The 15,817-nt window shown below is 47.1% G+C and overlaps 1 protein-coding gene across 1 annotated transcript in view; it reads left to right on the top strand.

Moving 5' to 3' along the window:
- Ppm1h (protein phosphatase, Mg2+/Mn2+ dependent 1H) overlaps nt 1–15,817 on the top strand; it is a 262,604-nt gene that overhangs the window by 162,239 nt on the left and 84,548 nt on the right. Inside the window, exon 5 of the mRNA XM_059245150.1 lies at nt 13,842–13,926. Within this exon, the coding sequence (XP_059101133.1) occupies nt 13,842–13,926 (85 nt within the window). The remainder of the gene's footprint in view (nt 1–13,841; nt 13,927–15,817) is intronic.

The following is a 15,817-nucleotide window of genomic DNA, read 5'->3' as shown; positions in this document are numbered from 1 at the left end:
AAATTTAAAATTGCAGCTATGCTTGGAAAACTACTGAAGATACTATTATTAATGCTGATGTGGATTTTTAAAGCTATTGATTAAGGAAAGCAAGGATGTCCCCTTCTTCCCTCTAGATCACCCGTCTTTGAGCTTGTGAGGTGACCTCAACACATGAATGGAAATAACAGTAGAGGTCATCATTTTGTATCATCATTAGCGTACTAAGGATTACCACTAAATGGGGTCTGTTCTTTCTTTCATATATTCTTTAAGACCCCAGCTATGGACAGTTACCATTGTATGCAAATCAATATAATTCTAAATCATTGATGGTTCTGTTTGACTTTTACAGACGAGTTTCTTTCAATGATTTGTTCAGCATCACTGAAAAGCAGTATTGGAAGTTTTGTTTTTAATATATCTACTCATTTAGCTCAAAGAGAGAGGTATTGTCCATTTTCAAGGGGGGGGCGGAGAGGGGGCGGCTGAAGAAGTTGAGTCTCAGAGTGTCTAATCTACTTTCCCAGCATAGTTCATAGTTTGACGTCATCTTTAGACTGTAGTCCCTGATTGCTTTCAACTCCACCCCAGCCAGCTCCCAAGTCCAGGTGAATGGGTCATATCAGTGGATGAGAGATGCTTTGCTTGGGGCTCTGGTAAGCCTGGGGGTAACAGTCAGTAAGCAGAACCAGAGGAGGGCCCTGCAGGTCTGGCTGGCAGCAGCAGCTGGTCTCTGTGGCCTGGCTGTGGGCAACAGTTGCCCTGCTAGGTAGAGCATGTGTTTTGTCTTCAATGGGGGCTTTCTGGTGATAGAGAATGACCCGTTTGTTATCAGCTACAGGACTTTTAGGCTAGACCTAATTATTTACCAATCTAGCTTTGCCTTCAAGTGGCCAATACCGTTCCTGATTTATAGTATCATACAGAAATAGTGAAAGACACGCCTCTCTCCCCGAGATTCTTGTCAAATGAATATAGACAAGAGTTCCTTCTGTCCTTCTGAAGAATTACAGGGATGGACAGCCGTGGCATCTGTCAGATGTGTAATGTGAAGACCAAGAAACTCGCCTCCCCTTTCCCACCGCCCAGTCTTACTGGAGGAATTTAAATAATGTTTCCTCTCGTTTGTCTCCCTCTGAGCATGAAGAACTAACTGGTCACCCACAGTTCTCCGTGAACAAAACCATTTCAAACGTGTGACAGCGGATGCGAGCCAATCGCCTCTTTCCTTATCTCGGGCGAAATTGGCACGATCTCTCTAACGGCCCTGGGAACATCTATTTTCCACCCTTGAGTTGGTTTGATTTCTCTTCTTGGGGCTCTGCCCAGTGGCTTCCTTTACATTGCCTTTTAAAGAGGCCAGAAACGGACAAAAATCTAACAATGGTGTGACCAAGGCGGAGTGTCGTTAAAGATAAGGCTTCAGACGCTGCATGTCATACCTGCCTTGGCACATTCACATTGAGCCGTTTGTAACCAAAGGTTGAGAGGGAGATGAGGAGAGAGGAAGAAAGGGAGAGAGAGAAAGATCTAACTACTTGCTATGAGGAGAAAAATACTTTGAAACTGGGGAAGTGGTTGGGCACCTTTGTGCCAGGAACTGAGCAGTGCTGTGGATTTGAGGCATTGACCCTGCACTTGAGAAAAGAAGTCTGTACCCTTTGACGCGAATGGGAAATAAAACATGAAGTGTTCAGTGTGTACACCGAAATCTAAGCATATAGGCATGACTTTTGCAGTATGGTGGCTTTAAGACGGCGCCGAGTGAGAACCCACTGTGATTTTTTTTTTTCCAGAAGTAAATTTAATTTGAACTCTGTAATCCTCTATGAGAAAACCTACCAGTCGGGAATGTAACAAAGGCACAGCCCCTTTTGGAAAATTGATTGGTGATTCTTCAAAAGGTTAAATTTAAAGCCGTCATATGACTCAACAGATAGCTCTTAAGCATATAGCCATGAGAACTGACAAGATATTCATAAAGGAACTCCAGTATACATATTCATAGCCCCACCATTCACAGAAGCAAAAAGAAAGGGAGGGATCAAGGGAAGGACCCAAATGTCTATCAAACACTAAATGGGTAAGCAAAATATGGCATAGTCTTATGACGGCAATTCATTCAGCCATGAGATGGAATAAAGCTGGGATGCATGCTATAATACGGATGCACCTTGAAAACATACATACATACACCAACGTACAGTTGGTGAATGAAACTGTTAATAAAAAGCACGTATTTAGGGCTGGAGAAATGGCTCAGCAGTTAAGAGCACTGGCTGCTCTTCCAGAGGTCCTGAGTTCAATTCCCAGCAGCCACATGGTGGCTCACAACCATCTATAGTAGGATTGGGTACCCTCTTCTGGCATGCAGGTATACATGCAGAGCACTCATACATAAAATATAATTTTTTTTTAAAAACACCACATATTATACGTGTCCATTTATATCCTATGTCCTGAATACAACAATCTATAGAAACAGAAAGTAGATTAGTGATTGGCAGAGTGAAGGGACATGAAGAATGATGTCTTTTTTCTTTTTTCTTTTTTTTTTTATTTTTTTATTTTTTTTAGTTTTTTGAGATAGGGTTTCTCTGTGTAGTTTTGGTGCCTGTCCTGGATCTCAATCTGTAGACCAGGCTGGCCTAGAACTCATAGAGATCCACCTGCCTCTGCCTCCTGAGTGCTGGGATTAAAGGCATGCGCCGCCACCACCAGGCTAGAAGGTGATTTCTAATTCCTGCAAAGAATGATGTCTTGGGGTTGGGACTTTTCTGAGGTGATAGAAATGTCCTAGAAATTAAAAAATGGTGGTAGTCCTTGGTAGTCATTCAATCCTGTAAATACACAAAAGTCTACTGAAATATGCATTTCACCCGGTGGAGTCTGTGGATTGAAACCCAACGAGCTACTCCAAAGTTAATATACAGATGGAACCTTTGACTTTTTCTAATATTAAGCACCATGAAAACTTGAAGGCCATGAGGCTTTTTGCCCGGTCTGGAAAATTTTGTGCTAGAGCATTGGATTTGCATGTTGCTGCTGTAGCAAAATGTTTGTACAAAGGAGCTGAATGATGACATTGAGAAATTATTCTGGGTGGTATGGACACAGTCTGGGTGGTTTGGCGGGGGGGGGGGGGGGGGGGGAGCGAGGAACATGGGCTCAGTTATTCCGCTGTGACTGGCCATTTATTTTTGCTGCTGAAAAAATGTTCCTCCTGTCCATTTCTTAGGGGCATGTTTGCTGAGGAACTTGTGTGTTTGAGGCTTTTTTTTTTTTTAAATAAGTAAGTCATCGTATTTGTACACGTCTTTTTAGTAGCCATTCTGAAAACGGAATGACTAGGAATACACCCAAACCAGTTCTCAGCTCCTGGGATGATTTTTTTTTCCTTCAGCTATTTTTGGCACCTCCAATTAGCGTGTGCAGCCTGGCTGTCCTCTGGCAGGGGCAACCCCGGCTGGGTCTGTCAGCCGCTCTGCTTTTTCTCCCAGCCACAAATCTCTCCTGCTTCCGAAGAGACAGTCATCCACTTCTGCCACACCGATGCAAGGTCTGGCGCTTCTGGGCAGAGTGGATGCCTCCCCCTCGTCCCTTGGAATTGATCTACACTGTCAAAAAGGGTTTTCCAAATGGTTTCTCTTTGTCACCTTGTACTGGCTCCCCCCCCCCCCCCCATTCTGGAAACGTGCGGTTTAATGTTGCGTTTCAAATCACTTTCAGCTGAGAAGTGTGTAATGGAATCAGGGCATCCCATGAATACCCTTAACAGAGTCAGAGATACCTTTCGTGCGTGGTTCCGCCTTCCAAGGGGACCGGTGGCAGTGGTGAAATTATATCTGGGCTCTGCTCGGTAATGGATTCCTTGTCCTTTTTCATTGAAGGGAGGCACGCAGGGTGGCTTCTGGATTTATTCTTATTAGAATCTAAATTGTGGTGATTGCCACCTCCCGAGAAGTGTTGACTTAAGCACTCCTAGGCATCCCCCTACCCCACCGGTGTCCGGCTTCCTTCCCAGAGAGCTGCAGTTTAGAACAGATGGGCACTTGAGAGTCCCCAAACCCCGCCCCTTCGTTTTAAGACAAGGCTACCTAGGCTCCCAGTTAGACACTTAAGTGAACAAGATAAAGAAATTCTGCTCTCCAGGCCAAGACTGTTCCAGCACACAGCCTCGTCACCACCTGTCACTCACACATACCTGAGTTCTCCCTCAAACCCTGAGTTCATTACGATGGAAGAGGACTTGACCATTTGTCTCCAGCCTGTCGTATGATGGTTTGGTATCTAAATGCATTGTAACTTTCTAAGTGAACTGTCAGAATTTACAACCCAGCCAAGCCTCGTGGTGCAGGCCTGTAATCCCAGCTACCCAGGAGGCCGAGGCAGAAGGATTGCAAAGACAATGACAGTTTGAGTTACAGAGTAAGTTCAAGGCCAGCCTGGGCAACTTAGCAGGACCCTATTTCAAAACACATAAGAAAATTAAAATGGGCTGGAGTGTGGCTTAGTAGTCAAAGCTCTTGCCTAACATATGTGAGGTCCTAGGTTCAATCCCCAGTGCCACCACTACCACAACCACAACAGCAAAAAAGATACAAGTGGGGTAGGAAGACTGTATATCGTAGAACCTTTCTCCAGCACAGCTACATTGATACACGTTTAAGTACGCACGTGGTTGGGTTCCAGAGAGAGGGCTGGAGGACTGCTTAACGATTAGCTGTGGCAGTGAAATTCTGTCCCACCAGGATTCCTTCAGACCACAGCTTTCTGGCATGTGGCTTTGCTGTCCATCAACCCTTGTGGTCAGAGAGAAGAAACCCAGATATGACAAACCAAAGCAGTTTGGTTTGGATTGTAGCTTCAGCTATGAGCTGATCCTTGTCCTCTGTCTTGCTTGGAGGGCTCTAATGCCTCTTGCTCTGTGGAAACTGGACTCTTAGACACCATTACCTGCTTCTCAGACCCAACAACTCGGCCATTTTGGACTCCTTTCCCATCCCTGCTCTGTAGAGAAACAACTTCTAAGTTGGACAGACAGACAGACAGACAGACAGACAGACACACACACACACACACACACACACACACACACTTAGACAAAGCCTTGTCTTGAAGCTGACAAGAAGTGTACTTTTTAAGTGTTCCACATCACACTTATTTGTGGAATCATTTGATTGTAAGCTGAGGGCCTGGACAGTATATGACTTGAACTTGAGGGTCTAGGAGGTGACAATTTCTGGAACATGCTCTGCAAACAGGCACACCAGCAGCTCCTGGCCTTCTTCAGGCTTCAGAAAGCCCTTCAAAGGACCCCTGGATCTGCCCCTCTCAACTTTCCCAGCCTCCTCTTTCTGTGAACTCATAACTTGCTAGGACTTCTTTTAATCTGCAGCTTTTATTCTTGCCGTCACTTATTAGGAGGCCGGCAACTGACCAGCGTGACTTGTCAGTGAAGGTTAGATCAAACCTGATGGCGCTCTGGGAGGCGAGGGGCTGCTACTCTTTTGGTGACACACACCTAGCATAGAGTCACCCCTCAATACCACTGGGGTGGGTCCTGGGTCACCCCACACACAAGACATCCAAATCTGAGCGTGTTCAAGTCCCTTATGTGTAATCTTGTGCACATCCTCTGTGTACTTTCAATCCCTACACTATTTATAATATCTAAATGGTATATAAAGAGTTGCTGTGCTATAGTGTCTAGGGAATAATGGCAAGAAGAAAGTCTATATGCAGGATAGACAGAGTTCCCCCACACACACACACACCGAAATATTTTTCATCCACAGTTGACTGAATCTGTGGATATAGAACTTAGGGATACAATACAGGAGGCCAACTGTGTGTGGTGAGTTTTGCTAGCTCTGGAACAAGGGAAATCGCGTCTCAGAACTGAAAGTGTCATTTGCTGTTTGTGACCTCCCAGCAAGAAAATCTCCCACTGCCTCCCCTCTCGGCCCTTAGTCGGAGAGGTACCTCACGGACCGGGGTGGGGGGGTGGGGGAGGTGGGGGAGGTGGGGGTAGCAGGAAGTGAGTAGGAAGGTGGGTTTCTTTTGTTTTGCCTGATTAGCACTGTCAAGGAAACTTCTCTGTGGCCACCGGGTAAGACACACATGGACATGTGCTCCAGTGCCCTTAGATTCCCCAGAGAGGAGTTTGAATCAGAACAGGACAGACCCCCCCAGGCTGCGAGGCTATGACGGGAGGACCCCCTTAGCTGAGACTGAGAGCCAGCCGGGAGCAAATCGTCACCAGTTAGTCTTTCAAGCTCTTTTTTTTGTACTGTTTGTTTTATTTATTTATTTATTTTAGCACAAGTTTCCAGTTCTGAACACACTCTTGGGGAGGTCTCCTAAAACACAGTGATAGAGTACAGACATTTCCAGGGTTAACCAGTTCATATTTTTAACAGCAAAATTTGGCTTCTAGCATGTCAATGAATGGTGCTTTTTCTCATTTGAGCCTAAATGCCAGGTGATTCGAGGTGGGCAGTTGGGCCACTGGACGGAACCTGTGGACTGACGCTTGTGGCACCCAGATCCTAGAGCCTGACGGTTTTGAAAGAGGAGTAACTATGAAGATGGACTTCAGTACACTTCAGTAATACGCCATCAAATCTGAGCAGAGACCTCCCTCTCTGACCTTACGAAAGGAACATGTCCCCTGTGACAGTCTAATATATAAAGGACAATTAGTCATCTAACCCGTATCCATACCTTTCTCCCGGCTCACTCAAACGGAATCGTGTACTCTCAGGCTGCCAGAGGTCACTGTAATCAAGACTTTATTCAGTAAATAAAGTCCTGCAGGTGAGAGGGAAGAACAGTCTTCCACTGGGTGATGCCCAGCCCGGCACCAGTGGTGGGTCTGCCAGCTGATACACAGAGTGCTGACCACTAGCCGAATGCGTCCTCAGAGGCCAGGAGCTCAGAACTAAAGGCTCCTGCCACTTTGTCGAGGGGGGGGGGGGGGGGCTAGAGTGAAGGATGGAAGCCGGGAGAGTTTGGGAGTAACAAAGTACTGAATTGGTACAGAGAAGCATCTCAGTGCCACTAAGCTCAGAGTATGGGGACTCAGGAGCAGGCCCTTGACCAGTGCTCAGAGACCACCGTGCAACTACTCGGACACCAAGGCTGGGCAAAAAGAGCCTTCCAGGCCAAGTCTCCACAGTCGCCTGTGGCTGGTCCTGCAGGGTCACACATGAGGCTTTAGCCTGGAATCAGACTCTATCTATAGGTGGAGAGGTGGGTACTTAGTTCCCGCTGTCACAAGACACGAGTCTACACACATTACTCAGCAACTCGCTTCTCTTGCTTACTTTGTCAGAGTTGCCTCTGGGTCACAAAATATATACTTCATTCTTTAAAAAAAAAAAAAATGGTTGTGTCCAAACCCATCCATTCACCAGTTCCTCTCAGGACGTTCAGGCTATTTCCAGTCTTGGCCACAAGAAGTTACATCAATGCTTGAAGTCTTCTCTGTGTATCCTGTGCACAATCTTTGAATTTTTTGGCTGTATTCCCCAAAGTGAGCTGGCTGAACCACTGAACGTGTAACTGTTAATTTTAATAGTTCTTAGATGTGTAATCATTTCCATTAATTATGGGAATGACTGTTCCCACCCCTTTGAGAATGACTAGAGAATACTGATTTCTACGTGTGTTCCAGCGTGACTTGGACTTTAATAGGCGTTTTTCCCAGCCTCTTGAGAACTCACTGTCTTTTTGTGTGTTTATCCAATGTTCGAAATTTCTATTCTGTATAGTACCCGACCCACTTTCATTGGGGCTTATTTTGTCTTGCTTTTCTTTCCTTTTGCTGGCTTATCGAGTGTCTTCTGGGGTTTCTGTCACCCACTCTGAGGACAGACATCACAGTCACACTGACGTGAGCGGTAACAGCACGGACTATGAGCTCCCTACGAGAAATCGTAAAAATCAAATGACGGTTTGAAATGAATGCCCCAAATCCCTTCCTTGTTCCCCTTGGACTAGCTGAACATTTTCACTCACAAACGTACTCAAAGGTGGGTGTTTTTCGTTCTAAACTATTTCCTTGGAAGATTGAAGACACGGGACTTTCTAGAACCTGTTCTCTAAACTTGAAACACCCTGTGGAGTAAGTCACCTGTACCCTTTCCTGTGGCTAGTCTTTGGGAGGAAAGGTATCTTAAAAAAAAACTATCCAGGTGACTCATAAGAACCTGATAGCATACCTGGTCATTCAGCATGCCGTAAACAACACTCCCATCTACACTGAAGTGAAAACAGATTTCAGCTGCGTCTGTGAATGAAAGGCTGACCTTAACCTCAGGGAACATGTTTTAAGGACCCTTCCCTCCATAGAGGGAACAGAAATTTCTAAAAATTTCTCACTTATTTCCACCAAATGGAATAGAGAAATGGAATATCACCTAAAATGTAACCAGAGCAATAGCCAAGGGTCCAGACCTGAGGCTCCGGAGGGGACATAAGAGGCCCAGTTCTCCGTGGCCCTCCTCGCCACCTCAGCTCTTGTTCTGTTTTGATTTTTTCCTTAAGGAAAGCATCCTGTAAAACAATGAAGAAGATAGAAAAAATGTAGGGCCTGTGATGAGAGAACGTCGCTTTAATCCAGGCGTCCTCCGCTTTATCAGTGGTTGAAGCTGAGATTTGCAGGTCTTCCCACCCACTCTGTCCCTTTTGAAACACCCTTCCTCAGGCTAACCTAAGCCACTGGAGACCAGAACTCTGGCATATTAATCCCGAGATCAGAGGGATGCAAGAGAGAGAGAGAGAGAGAGAGAGAGAGAGAGAGAGAGAGATCAAAGGGAAGCCATGCATTGTATCCGTGTAGGAAGAGGCACCACAACGTGGGAACTGGATGGTTGGCAGCCAAACACTTTATCTATGGGTGACTCGTAAAGGAAGAATGTGGTAGTTCAAGCAGAAGTGAGGAGGGTGTGTGTGTGTGTATACGTGTACATAGTGGAATTTGGATGTGATTGCCTACTCAAGGAAGTAATAGGTAGTGAGGCTTACTGTCGCACTGAGATGAGTGCAGATACTCGTGAGGAGTTTGGAATTTGCAAATGTCTACGTAGGGAATAGCAGCTGGCCTTGCTACTTTCTGCCCTGTGAGAAGACAACTCTGCCCCACCCCCACCCCCTGTCCTTCAGGTCACTTTTCAGTGCTGATGTCCTTGTAGGCCTCTTATTTTCTTGTAAAAACCACTGAGAAGATGTGTAGATTTTATACATTTTTATTATATTTTGATCTATTTGGTGTGCGTGCATCTGTGTGTGTGTGTGTGTGTGTGTGTGTGTGTGTGTGTGTACGCATGTGTGCACACCTGGGTAGAGCATGCCATAGCACACATGAAGAGGTCAAAGGACAGCTTTCTCCAGTCAGCCCCGGGAATCGAGTTTGGATCATCAGGGTTGGAAGCAAGGCTCGTGTTTACCGGCTGGGGCCCTGTCACTGCTCAGGCTCTACTCCATTAGTAATGTTCTTCCGAAGAAAAAGGTTGGTTAGAACTCTGTGTCTGGATACATCCACCCAAGTCCACATCGCTGTCTGCTTACGTAGTTGCTCATCCCTTAGCAGACAGCTGTGCCCATCATCTGGCATGTGCCAGGCCCTGGGCACTAGAGACTCAGGGAAGGTGACGGAGCTCTGCCTGGAAAATGTCCCCAGTGTATTAGAGACATCGCTGAAACCAACAATTGCATTAGGGACTGGTGAGGGCTGTGGTACAGCTGGGCGTGGGACCTTGTCGGAGGGGGGTGGGGTCACAGAAAGGGCACCGGAGGTAGCCCAGGAGGACAGTGGGAGGCACTCTGAGTCGACTTAGAGAGGAGTAGGTGGGCCATGAGGAGCTAGGGGAGGAACAAAGAGACTGAGGGAAAAGCTAGAAATAGAGGCAGGAACCAGATGGTGGGAGGAAGTGGAAATGCCAGGAAAGGGGAGGGGTGTGACGTGATGACAGGGAGGTTCTAAAGCCGCCTGGTGAGCCAGGTGTGGTGACGTGTGCCTGCAGCTCCAGCGCTTGAGAGACCCAGGCAAGAAGATCGGAAGTTGGAAGTTTATGATCTTGCTGGGTGACACAGCAAGACCTTACACACACACACACACACACACACACACACACACACACACACGCCCACCATTTATCTGCGGCATGTTCCACCTTATCCTTGTGGAATCCAAAAAAAATTAGTATCAAAAAAGCGAAATAGAATAATGGTAGCAAAGTCCGGGAAGGGAAGATGGGGGAGGTGGAGGATGATGGGTAAAATCAGACAGGAGTCTGCTCTGATGTTCTGTGACACACACAGCGGGATACGTATGCTTCAGGACATTGCACATCCAAAATCACTCGTAGAAATGCTTGTGAGTAGGCCTGGCATGGTAGGGCACACCCTTTAATTCCAGCACTGGGGAGGCAGAGGCAAGTGGACCTCTGTGAGTTCCTGTGAGGCTAGTCTGCATACTGAGTTCCAGGATAGTCAGGACTGCATAGAGAGACCCTGTCTCAAAAAAAAAAGAGAGAGCCATATGATTGTAAGTGTTCCTATCAGAAAGAAGGGATAGGTGTTAGAGCTAGTAAATCTTCCAATTAACCTGTAATCTCCACCTATTATTTATAGATATGGATTATCATATCCCATAAATGTACATATTTAATTTGTTAATTTAAAAAAAAAATCCCACTTGTACCCATGGGTAAGAAATTGGTGTCTTAGGGTTTCAGTTGCTGTGGAGAGACACCATGACCAAGACAGCAACTTTTGTAAAGGAAAACATTGATTTGAGTGGCTTACAGCTTCAGAGGTTCAGTCTATTGTCGTCATGGTGGGACACGTGGTGGTGTGCGGGCAGACACCTGCTGGAGAAGGAGCTAAAAGTCCTACATCTTGATCGGTAGGCAACAGGAAGTGAAGTGTAACACTGAGCGTAGCTGGAACATAGACCTCAAAGCCCACTCCACAGTGACATACTTCCTCCAACAAGACCACACCTATCCCAACAAGGCCACACCTCCTAATAGTGCCACTCCCTTTGGGGGGACGTTTTCCTTCAAACCACCACAGTTGGTAGCAGGAAACCCAGGGAGAGCTCTGAGTCATATACAGGGTCTGATGGAAACCCAGGCCAAGACAGAGTGGTAGAAATCAAGGAGAGAAGGACTCATGTGCTACCGAGAGGAGAGGTCTGCAGGACAGGCACCTTCTTGGGCCTGTGGAGCAAGGGGGTCAGAACTGGGAAGTCTGGGTTCTACAGCTGGGTAAGAAGTGGCCAATTCCTGTGGCAGAGGATTCTGGAGGACAGATTTTGTGGGGCTTGAGAGAGGGTGGTACAGGTCATCAGTTTGGAATGTTACTCAGTGTGCCGTCCCGTGAAGTATCCAAACGGATGCAGCTGTTAGCTGCTTCAAGATTGAAACACAGCAGAGATGTGTTGGCCACAAAGACAACCTGCAGCCTCAGCACGCATTGGTATTAATGCCATGTAATCATTCACAAACATCAAGGGTGCACACTGTCAGGACCATCTTCACGGCATGTAAACTGGGTGTCTTTGTTAGGGTTTCCGTTGCTGTGAAGAGACACCATGACCACGGCAACTCTCATAAAGGAAAACATTTAATTTGCGGTGGCTTACAGTTTCAGGGGTTCAGTGAGTTAGAACCCCACTATCAGAAGGACCCCACATTTGTTTTAAGGCCCTTATCTTGCCATCTTGAAGTGTTCAATTCTCTCTATCTGTGCATGCATGTTTGTATGTACATATGCACATGTGTTCGTGTAGAGACCAGAAGTCAATGCCTGGTGCCATCCTCAACTGCTTTCCATCTTTTCTGTTCCTTTATTTTTATTTCATGTATAGGGGTGTTTTACCTGCACCTATGTCTGTATAGCACGTGTTTGAAGTGCCTGAGGAGGCCGAAAGAGGGAGACTGATCTCTGAAACTGGAGCTGCAGACCTTTGAGAACCTCCATGTGGGTGCTAGGACTTGAACCTGAGTCTTCTAGAAGAGTAGCCAATGCTCTTAACCGCCGAGCCACCCCTCCAGCCCCTCCATCTTAATTTTTGAGACAGGGTCTCTCACTGAACCTGGAGCTCACCAGTCTGACTGACCAGTCAGGCGCCTAGGCTCTTCCTTGTCCCCACCTCCCCAGCTATGAGATGACAGATTCACACTGCAGCGCGGGCTGCTTTACACGGATCCTGAGGACCAAACTCAGATCCTCCTACTTCCGTGGCAAGCGCTTTGCTAAAATCGAGCCATTTGCCCAGCCCCGAGTTTCCAGTTTTTAAACAAGGGGTCCTGTGATCATATTTCGCACTGGGCTCTGAAGTTATCAAGCCAGTTCTGCCTACAATTGCCTGATGTGGTGTGCCATCCTGGAATTATAACATTGATGAAGTCAGGCATGATTGTTATAGGAACTTACAGGCTAGCGTGGAAGGTAGCCAGGGTTATAAATGTGATAGCTTTTGTATAGAGGTACATCGCAGGCCAAAAAGGACATGAAAGGAGAAGTCTCACCCAGCCTTAGGGCGAAGAGCAAGGAAAGGAGATTGCCTGTGGGGTAAGAGCTGTCCCTAGAGTCCAAGGAGAGATGTAAGGAAGAATCTAGAAAGAAGAGCCAAGGTTGGAATCAGAAGCTACCAGTGGCTTCAGAACAATGGCATGTCCCGTAGAGATCTTACAGACCAGTGGATCTCAACCTTCCTAACGCTGCAACCCTTTAATTCAGTCCCTGATGTGGTGATGACCCCTCAACCATAAAAATTATTTCGTTGCTACTTCATAACCATAATTTCGCTACTGTTAGGAATCATAATGCAAATATGTGATATGCAGGATATCTGACATATGACCCCTGTGAAAGGGTCATTTGACACACACCCCCAAGCGGGGTGGGGGGGTGGGGCAGGGGTGGGGTTGGGGTGTGTGCTCTCTAGTTCTTGAGTGGACAGTAGCTCTTGGGCAGATTTTTTTGGAATGTGTGAATTTTATGAGCCTTAAGACGGTAAAAGCGGCTTTTTCTAGACCCCAGGTTATAAACCTAGAAACTCTAGGCCAGAAGTGTCCAGATCCTAACGTGCTTGTGACCCCTCTTGGGAATCTAATTACAGTGACAGTTCCGACAAGAAGCCTGGAGTAGCCAGGCAGTGGTGGCGCACGCCTTTGATCCCAGCACTCGGGAGGCAGAGCCAGGCAGATCTCTGTGAGTTCGAGGCCAGCCTGGGCTACAGAGTGAGAGCCAGGAAAGGCGCAAAGCTACATAGAGAAACCCTGTCTCAAAAAACAAAAAAAAAAAAAAAGAAGCCTGGAGTAGAACCTCGGACTCTGCATTTCCTCCATGCTCCCAAGTGAGGCCAGTGCTTCTGCACACTGATCCTTGGAGTTCCCAAGAGTCTAGCTTTGCACAGCCCAGTACATTAGATTCTAGCCACCTCAGACTTCTTTAGGCTAGACAGCATTATAAGTGCTGTTGCCCGGCTGCAGGTTAGCCACAGATCGAATGCTCAGTATGCACATGGCACTGGGGGCAGCCCTGTTGGACTATGCAAAGAACATTACTATGCTCACAGAAGGTTCCGCTGGACAAACTTTGGGTCCGAGGGAGAACTGTGGCAACATTCATTTGTTCCTTCACCCATTTAATCCCTGAACATTTATTAAATGTAGAGTTGGGTACTTGTTGCCAGGGCATTAAGGCGAGGGATCCAGAGATGGTATTAGTGAACCCGCTGGGCGGGTGTGGGGGAGAGGAGAGGACATCTTGCATGGCCTGTCGGTGGTTGTCACAGAGGCTTTCTGAATTTGTCGGCTGCTGATGCGTTTTTCCCATTTCAGGGCCATAATCGTCAGAAATGGAGAAATCATCCCCATGTCTTCGGAATTCACCCCCGAGACCGAGCGCCAGCGGCTTCAGTACCTGGTAAGAGTCATGTGGGTCTGGCAGAGGGTAGTGGTGTTGGGGTGGGGGGCGGTGTTGGAGCCATTTGAGAGGAACACGTTGTTGCGACATGAGAGCAGCCCCACCACAGCCAAACGACATATGGTATTAACTCCCCTCACACACACCTTCTGGATCGCACATCCTGGCTCTGCGTGTGACGACACACTCCACCTCCGGGAATTTATTATCGCGGCTAAGTCTTCTCTCACCTGCAGCCAACTGCACTCAGCATGGTCTGCCTCTCCCGTCGGGTCAGCGTGCATAACACAGGGTCATTCTGAAAAGTGCAGGACTCCTCCCTTGGCCTACACCTCATCAGTTGAGCTCCTGCAGGTCTCGCCGTCGATCACATCACCAGAAGGAGCCTCTTCCCATAGCAGCTGAGATCCCCGATGGCATGGCACAACTTCATACTCAGACAGGAAGGCTCGGGACCCTTGGGAACCATGCAGGTGTCAAAAAACCTGTTTCTACATTGAAGATAGATCCTCCTGGGGGTGAAATAGTAGGAGGGCTTAGGAGACCCACGCTCCCCTTAAAAATCGAAGTTTTATGGAAAGCAGAATGAAACTGTCTTCCTTGTCCTCAAACTCCAGAAAGAAGATGTTAGGCATAAAAGTGAGTCTCAGATAAAAGTAACTTGGGTGCCCCCCTCCAAGTCTCAAGCTACTTTGGGGGCTAAAGTCTCTGAGCATTAGCACAGCGGGTGGGGATCTGTGGAGAAAAATGTTTTCCTGCCAGGGTTTCCTTCAAGATACTAAGACTCCAGTAGAGACCTTCAGCTCTGTGAACAGACTGGTCCAAGCTGCTCACAAAGGTCTTTCCTATGTGTGTCAGCAATGTAGATAGTTGGGGGGGGGGGGGGTTATCAAACATTTCATTTTTATACTGTGTGTGTGTGTGTGTGTGTGTGTGTGTGTGAGTGTGAGAGAGAGAGAGAGAGAGAGAGAGAGAGAGAGAGAGAGAGAGAGAGAGAGAGAGAGAGAGAGAGCGCTTGTGTCAAAGGACAACTTGTGAGAGTCACTTTTATCCTCTTATGTGGGTTCCAGAGATTGAGCTCAGGTCACCTAGCTTGGCAGCAAGCGCCTCTACCTCTGTGCCATCGCTGGCAAGATTTGATTCCTTGATTGGTTTAGAAAGTAGCCCTGTACCTTCACTCAGTTCCTCTGGGAGTGTGTTCGGCTGTAACTCTACAACATCACCATTACTAGTTACAAGGCGTGTGTGATAGCAGGAGTCCCAGACTAGCATAAAGTAAGAGCTTTGTCTTCTACCCAATTTGTGTTTGCTTTGGTTGGTTGGTTTAAGGGGTGGTCAAGACAGCCCAGTCCAGCCACAGACTTACAGTATCCCCTCTCCCCAACACCTTCGACTCTATTCATTGCTTATCTTGTTAGACCAAAACACACCAACGAAAAAGCAACTCGATGAAGCAATGATTCTGTCTTGACTCACAGTTCGGGTGTGTGCGGTGCATCCTGGTGAAGAAGTCACAGGGCCAGGAGCTTGTGTCGGCTAGTCACATGACGTCCATAGTCAGGGAGCAGAGAGAGAGAGGTGATTGCCAGTGCTCCGGTCACTTTCTACATTTTATTTTGTCTGTCATTAAAAGAAGGTCTTCCTGCCTCTGCCAACCTAATCTACAAAGACTTTCCAGACACACGCCAATTGGTTTATCTACAAATGACTCTAAGTCCCATCAAATCGACAGAGTAACCATCTCAGCCTCTCTCCAAGCACTGGGACAGATGTAAGCCCGATTCCTAATGCTGCTTTCCCGTGTTGTTGGTAGAATGTTCTGGAAGCTGCCAGTGGTGGAGCTCCGCTTTTTTCTTTTTCTCTTGGTTCTCTGGGAAAGTGTAGAAGATGC

This window comes from Peromyscus eremicus, chromosome 18 (genome assembly GCF_949786415.1).
Source record: "Peromyscus eremicus chromosome 18, PerEre_H2_v1, whole genome shotgun sequence".
Lineage (NCBI taxonomy): Eukaryota > Metazoa > Chordata > Mammalia > Rodentia > Cricetidae > Peromyscus > Peromyscus eremicus.
Note: the sequence above shows the minus strand (reverse complement) of the source record. Positions and strands in the feature narration are given on the sequence as shown.